Below are 8,404 nucleotides of genomic sequence, written 5' to 3' on the forward strand. Positions count from 1 at the left end.
GCTCTGTGAGGGAAATTGTTTGTGCATTACCCTGACTTGCCACCCAGTGTCACTGTTGCTCCGTGAGGGAAATTGTTTGTGCATTACCTAGACTGACCACCTAGTGTCACTCTTGCTCCGTGAGGAAAATTGTTTGTGCGTTACCTAGAGTGGCCACCCAGTGTCAGTGTTGCTCCGTGAGGGAAATTGTTCATGCATTACCTAGAGTGGCCACCCAGTGTCACTGTTGCTCCTTGAGGGATATTCTTGGTGTACTACCTAGAGTCGCCACCAAGTGTCACTGTTGCTCCGTGAGGGAAATTCTTGGTGCATTACCCTGACTTGCCACCCAGTGTCACTGTTGCTCCGTGAGGGAGATTGTTTGTGCATTACCTAGAGTGGCCACCCAGTGTCACTCTTGCTCCGTGAGGGAAATTGTTTGTGCATTAACCTGAGTGGCCACCGAGTGTCACTGTTGCTCCGTGAGGGAAATTGTTGGTGCAGTACCCTGAGTGGCCACCGAGTGTCACTGTTGCTCCGTGAGGGAAATTCTTGGTGCATTACCCTGACTTGCCACCCAGTGTCACTGTTTCCCGTGAGCGAAATTGTTTGTGCATTAACCTGAGTGGCCACCGAGTGTCACTGTTGCTCCGTGAGGGAAATTGATGGTGCATTACCTAGAGTGGCCACCCAGTGTCACTGTTGCTCCCTGAGGGAAATTCTTGGTGCATTACCCTGACTTGCCACCCAGTGTCACTGTTGCTCCGTGAGGGAAATTGTTTGTGCCTTGCCTAGACTGACGACCTAGTGTCACTGTTGCTCCGTGAGGGAAATTCTTGGTGCATTACCTAGAGTGGCCACCCAGTGTCACTGTTGCTCTGTGAGGGAAATTCTTGGTGCATTAACTAGAGTGGCCACCTAGTGCCACTGTTGCTCCGTGAGGGAAATTATTGGTGCATTACCTAGAGTGGCCACCCAGTGTCACTGTTGCTCCCTGAGGGAAATTCTTGGTGCATTACCCTGACTTGCCACCCAGTGTCACTGTTGCTCCGTGAGGGAAATTGTTTGTGCCTTGCCTAGACTGACGACCTAGTGTCACTGTTGCTCCGTGAGGGAAATTCTTGGTGCATTACCTAGAGTGGCCACCCAGTGTCACTGTTGCTCTGTGAGGGAAATTCTTGGTGCATTAACTAGAGTGGCCACCTAGTGCCACTGTTGCTCCGTGAGGGAAATTATTGGTGCATTACCTAGAGTGCCCACCCAGTGTCACTCTTGCTCCGTGAGGGAAATTCTTGGTGCATTACCCTGACTTGCCACCCAGTGTCACTGTTGCTCCGTGAGGGAAAGTGTTGGTGCATTACGTAGAGTGGCCACCCAGTGTCACTGCGCTCTGTGAGGGAAATTGTTTGTGCATTAACCTGAGTGGCCACTCAGTGTCACTGTTGCTCCGTGAGGGAAATTTTGGTGCATTACCTAGAGTGGCCACACAGTGTCACTGTTGCTCCGTGAGGGAAATTGTTGGTGCATTAACCTGAGTGGCCACCGAGTGTCACTGTTGCTCCGTGAGGGAAATTGTTGGTGCATTATCTAGAGTGGCCACCCAGTGTCACTGTTGCTCCCTGAGGGAAATTCTTGGTGCATTACCCTGACTTGCCACCCAGTGTCACTGTTGCTCCGTGAGGGAAATTGTTTGTGCCTTGCCTAGACTGACGACCTAGTGTCACTGTTGCTCCGTGAGGGAAATTCTTGGTGCATTACCTAGAGTGGCCACCCAGTGTCACTGTTGCTCTGTGAGGGAAATTCTTGGTGCATTAACTAGAGTGGCCACCTAGTGCCACTGTTGCTCCGTGAGGGAAATTATTGGTGCATTACCTAGAGTGGCCACCCAGTGTCACTGTTGCTCCCTGAGGGAAATTCTTGGTGCATTACCCTGACTTGCCACCCAGTGTCACTGTTGCTCCGTGAGGGAAATTGTTTGTGCCTTACCTAGACTGACGACCTAGTGTCACTGTTGCTCCGTGAGGGAAATTCTTGGTGCATTACCTAGAGTGGCCACCTAGTGCCACTGTTGCTCCGTGAGGGAAATTATTGGTGCATTACCCTGACTTGCCACCCAGTGTCACTGTTGCTCAGTGAGGGAAATTGTTGGTGCATTACGTAGAGTGGCCACCCAGTGTCACTGCGCTCTGTGAGGGAAATTGTTTGTGCATTAACCTGAGTGGCCACCCAGTGTCACTGTTGCTCCGTGAGGGAAATTCTTGGTGCATTACCCTGAATTGCCACCCAGTGTCACTGTTGCACCGTGAGGGAAATTGTTGGTGCATTACCTAGAGTGTCCACCCAGTGTCACTCTTGCTCCGTGACGGAAATTCTTGGTGCATTACCTAAAGTGGCCACCCAGTGTCACTGTTGCTCCATGAGGGAAAACGTTTTGTTCATTACCCTGAGTTGCCACCTGGTGTCACTGTTGCTCCATGAGGGAAATGCTTTGTGTGTTATCCTGTGTGGCCACCGAAGACAACACACACATTCACACACACAGAACATCACACACACATCACACTGAGACAACACGACACATAACACCAACATACACAAACACGTCTCACAAACACACACGACACCGACACACAAACAATACGACACACAGCACTGAAGGAAACACACAACACACACACGACACCGCCACACACAAACGACACGACACACAGCACTGAAGGAAACACACAACACACACACGACACCCCCACACACAAATGACACGACACACAGCACTGAAGGAAACACACAACACACACACGACACCCCCACACACAAACGACACGACACACAGCACTGAAGGAAACACACAACACACACACGACACTGATGCTCAGACATGTCACACGACACTGACGCTCACACAACACAACACTCACACGACACTGATGCTCAGACATGTCACACGACACTGACGCTCACACAACACAACACTCACACGACACTGATGCTCAGACATGTCACATGACACTGACGCTCACACAACACAACACTCACACGACACTGACAGACACACACACACACGACACACATCACACACACACACAACAGGACACGACACAAGAGACCACACACACACACACGCACCACACAGACTCACACACACCATGACACACAACACGTCACACATATATGCAAGACACGGACAACATGACACACACACTCCACACGACATTCAAGATGGCACACAACACATGGACAACACGACACACACACACTTGAGATGACACACAACACACGGACAACATGACACACACACACTCCACACGACACTCGAGATGACACACAACACGTCCCCCACACACAACACTGCACGCAACACGTCAGACACACACACAAAAGGCACACAAGACAATACACGACAACACACACAATACAACACACAAAACATCACACACACAACAGACAACTCCGACACGCACATAGAACACGACCAACCACACGTCATGCACACAAAATTACACTGTCACACACACACACAACACGCCACACACACACAAGATGACACACGACACCGATATGCACACACAACACATCACATACACACAACACTACACACAGAAGATGACACACAACACAACACACACATGACACAAATAACATCAGACACAAAACACACGACATCAACACACACAAGATGACCCACACAACACGTCACACCCCCACACAACACGTCACACGATACACAAAATGGTACGTCACACAGACATAAGACAACACACAAAAGATCACACACACAACACCCCACACAGACACATACAGACAACACACAACACGTCACACAAACGCTAGACGACGCACAACACAAGCACAAGAGGATACACAACACATCACACACATGCTAGATGACACACAATAGACAACACGTCACACAAAACATAACACACAGAACACACTACACAGACACACACAGAATGACACACAACACATCACACACACGCTAGATGACACAGAACACACACACAGCACGACACTCAACACGGGGGCTGGGCTGTCGGTGCGGGGGGATAAAAAAAGACCCCCCCAGCCCCACTTAGCCTCCGCTTTCTGAGCCCGGATTTGGCCGCTCCCCTGTCCCCACTTCCAGCTGTTTGACCCCCCCACACCCCGCACAGTCAGACTACGACCCCCCTTTCCCCCCAGCCAGCGCAGGGGAGTTTCGGGCCAAGTCAGGACAGAGCGAGGGCGCAGCGGCTTCAGCAGCTACTACTGAGCATGCGCCATCCGTGCTCAAGGCGCATGCTCACTCCCAGCTAAACTAGCGCACGCGGGGGCCCATCGCCGCCGAGCCCGCCTCTCGGGTCTGACCCGGTGTCACCGCGTTTGACAGGCCAGGCGGGGCGGTCTGTATGAACGGGGGGATCTGTACGGGCTGGGCCCGAGAATTCGGCAGTGCCCCAGGGCAGGCTGGGAGATGTAGTTCCTGACGCACCTCAGGCCGGAAATAACGTTGTCCCAATGACGGGCGGAGGCGGTTAACGGTTTGCGTGAGGGCGACCCGCTCGCTGATTGACGGAGAGACCCCCGGGGGCAGCCGCGCGGACAGAGACTCCCGGAGCCAGGGGTGGAGGAGGGGATGGGAAACTGTTGCTGTGCTGCCTTGGGGACAATGTCGGGGAATCCCGCAATGTCACTCCTTTTGTTCTGCTCTTCTCTCCCATTCGGTTCCCAGACTTTGTTACTGGGAGGGTTTCAAAATGTCTCGCTGGTTTAGTGCTAGTGGGAGGGGCCGGTCAGTGCTGTAATCAAGTGACCAAACATTTCCCCAGCGTAGAATCGTAGAACGGTAGGGCTGGAATGAGCCATGAGAGGGCATCTAGTCCAGCCCCCAGCACTGAGGAGTTTGTCCAACCTGTCTTTGAAAACCTCGAATGATGGGGAGTCCATCACCTCTCTTGCTAATCTATTCCAGTGCTTAATTACTTTTTTTTCACAATTGAGTCACGCGGTTGACTCAAATTCAATTTGTGATCCACTATAACTCCCGATCGTTTTCAGTAGTACTACCTCGTAACCAGCTATTCCCCACTTGGTTGTTGTGCATTTGGTTTTCCTTACCTAAGTCTAGTACTTTGCACTCGTCTTTATTGAATTTCATCTCACTCATTCAGCTTACTTCTCCAATTTGTAAATGTTACCTTGAATTCTATGCCCAAATAAATCTGTTAGTCTTTAAGGTGCCACCGGACTCCTTGTTGTTTTTGTGGATACAGACTAAGACGGCTACCCCCTGATAGGTGACGCTTTGTTATTTTTATGTCTGATTTTATAAGCAAGTAGTTTTTAAATGGGGCGTAACTCAGAGGTACGCAAGACAAATCAGACTCCTGAAAGGGGCACAGTAGTGTGGAAAGCCACCAGTCTACACAGCTATTTTTAATGGCTAGCACCTACAGTGGAGCACCCATAGGGAGACACATCTCAAAGAACTGTTAGGGGGCTTATTCCTTCACCCACTTACTTCCCTGGTCCTTCTCACATGAACAGAGAGCAACAATGTCCAAAGGTGCTTTTGATGTTTATTGGGGTGAACTTCCAGCAAGCATGATTCCAGTTTCCTTCCTTAGTGTCCCCCTTCCCAGCTCTGACACCACAGAGCCTTACACCTGTGTCCTTGTTCCCATTCCTGCCCTTAGCCAAACATGATTCCAATTTCCCCAGCCTCATTCCTTGTTCCCATTTCCCCCTTTAGCAAAACATGATTCCAATTTCCCCAGCCCCATTCCCTGTTCCCATTTCCCCTCCCCACACCCACCCACTCACTCACTTCCTGATTGACTGCAGACTATATAGTAAAACTTGAGTTCTGCTTAGCTATACGTTAACCAATCATTTTCCTGAAATTTAACTAACCAATCCTAACATATTGTAACATGATTATGTAACCAATTATATCCCACCACCTTAATTAGTTTACACCCAGCAAAATTAAGTATACAGCAGACAGAAACAATCACAGAACCAGACAGAGATTATACAGACAAACAACAGCGAAGTGGGAACTATAATGACAAAACAATACAGAAGTCAGGATTTCACACCCCAGCTATTGATAAGTGAGTTCTTGCCAGACAGGATGCTATCAAACTAAGTTTCGTTTCACATCTTCTAGGCACTTCCCTTTCTCTGGAGATGATAGGCACTATCAGGACAGGAGTGTATTCCTAACAGCCCAATAGCACCTTATTTCAATGTGACTAGTTTGGAATGTGAGGATGTGACCGGTCACTTCCCAGCTTATGGCTGCCTCTGTTGCTTCGTCAAAGGTCTTAGCCTAAGAACAGGGACTCAGACTGTCACAGTAAGAGAAGGACCTTACACTGGCAGACAGTGATTTTAATTCTTTCTTTTATACCTCTAACTAGCCAAGTGATAAGAATACACCTAAATTCTTAAAGTACAGGCCTTTGCAGACAGGCCTGAATATCTATATCCTAACGAGAACCATCGTTAATACACAAGTTGTGTAATTTCTTCTTTTCTTGTTACCTGATCTCACTGGTCTTCTTTCCCCTAAGCAGGGTTTCCAGTTTCCAAACCCGATGTCATCTCCCAGCTGGAACGAGGGGAAGAGCCGTGGGCCCCAGATCTCCAGGGCTCAGAGGAAAGAGAGATCCTGAGAGGCAGCTGCATGGGTGAGGGATCATTTAAGGAGACAGCTGGGATTCCCAGCAAAGACCTTGTGAGGTCTCTGGGTTCAGGATGGTCCCCAGCAGGTGTCATATCCTCTGGGCAAATACTGTTTATGGCTTCCTACCCATCCTGAAAAAAGAAAACGAGTACATGTGGCACCTTAGAGACTAACACGGCTGCTACTCTGGTACCCATCTTGACTAACTCCTGGCAGTAGTTCCCTCCCCAAACTGCCATCTCCCTGAGTGTTTGGATGGGAGCTGGATGCAGAATTGATCCCCTCCTCTCGCCCCTTTGGGGAAGAGTTGGGGGAAATTCAGTCTCTGATTTTTTTCCATCTTCAGCTATTCTCTTGGTTTCTTCTCCCCTTTTCCCTCTGGTTTCTAAGGTTTTTCTTTCTCTGTCCCAGGAAGTGATGGGATGGTGAGAGAGACCGTGGAGCAGAATCCTCAGCAGGAAGATGAGCAAGTGGAACCACGTGGGGCGTTGTTGCAAGGATGCAAAGGGAGTGTGTCCAGGAGTTGTGAGCAGGGAAAAGGCTCTCAGGGGCAGCACAGGCCAGAGAAGCGGCAGGGAAACCAGCCAGCGCAGAAAGTTGGAATATCTGTTAATTATCGGGGAACTCACAAAGGCCTCAAGGAAATCACAGCCCAGCAGAGAATCCTGACAGGAGAGAGAAATAACACGGGCTTTGAGTGTGGGAAAAAGTTCAGGAGGCGCTCACACCTCATTACCCACCAGAGAATCCACACCAGAGTGAGACCCTATGGATGCTGTGAGTGCGGGAAAACCTTCACTCAGCATTTGCTATCAGAGGATCCACACAGGGAAGAAACCCCATGAATGCTGTGAGTGTGGGAAACCTTTTGGCACTCAGCCCTTATAAAACATCAGAGGATCCACACAAGGGCAAAAGCCTATGAATGCTGTGAGTGTGGGAAAATGTTCACTGAGTGCTCACACCTTATTCGCACTCAGAGGATCCACACGGGAGAAACCCTATGGATGCTTTTTGCGAATACAGACTAACACGGCTGTCACTCTGAAACCTATGGATGCTGTGAGTGCGGGAAAACCTTCGCTGAGCGCTCACACCTTATTTGCCATCAGAGAATCCACAAAGGCCAGCGCCCCTATGAGTGCTGCGAGTGCGGGAAAACCTTCACTCAGCACTCACATCTTATTGCACATCAGAGGAGTCACACAGGGGAGAAACCCTGTAAATGCTTTGAGTGTGAGAAAACCTTCTCTTGGCATTTAGCCCTTATAAAACATCGGAGGATCCACACAGGAGAGAAACCCTATAAATGCTGTGAGTGTGGGAAAACTTTCACTGAGTGCTCAACCCTTATTCATCATCAGAGAATCCACACAGAGGAGAAACCCTATGAATGCTGTGAGTGTGGGAAAACCTTCACTCAGAGCTCAAACCTTATTACGCATCAGAGGAGCCACACAGGAGAGAAACCCTGTGAATGCGGGAAAACTTTCGCTCGGAGCTCAGGCCTTATTACACATCAGAGGAGCTGCACAGGAGAGAAACCCCATGAATGCTATGAATGTGGAAAATTCTTCCATCACAACTCTTCTCTTATTTATCACCAGAGAAGCTGCAAGGGAGATAAACACCATGAAAATCTTTTCTCGGGTTCAGAAAACATTGTTTTTTCCTAATTCCCAAGTAGTGCACTTTAAGGCAGCATTTGTGGCATCTCAGCTCCTTTAGGTGAGTTGTCAGCTTTTCCCTTTTGCA

The 8,404-nt window shown here is 49.4% G+C and overlaps 1 protein-coding gene across 1 annotated transcript in view; it reads left to right on the forward strand.

Moving 5' to 3' along the window:
• LOC140903318 (zinc finger protein 90-like) overlaps nt 1-7,911 on the forward strand; it is an 86,535-nt gene extending 78,624 nt beyond the window's left edge. Inside the window, 5 exon segments of the mRNA XM_073324450.1 lie at nt 6,540-6,653; nt 7,061-7,454; nt 7,456-7,511; nt 7,514-7,650; nt 7,701-7,911. Coding sequence (XP_073180551.1) covers nt 6,540-6,653; nt 7,061-7,454; nt 7,456-7,511; nt 7,514-7,650; nt 7,701-7,715 — 716 coding nt within the window. The 3' untranslated portion in view covers nt 7,716-7,911.
• The last annotated feature ends 493 nt before the right edge of the window (nt 7,912-8,404 follow it).

This window comes from Lepidochelys kempii, chromosome 25 (assembly GCF_965140265.1).
Source record: "Lepidochelys kempii isolate rLepKem1 chromosome 25, rLepKem1.hap2, whole genome shotgun sequence".
NCBI classification, from domain to species: Eukaryota; Metazoa; Chordata; order Testudines; family Cheloniidae; genus Lepidochelys; species Lepidochelys kempii.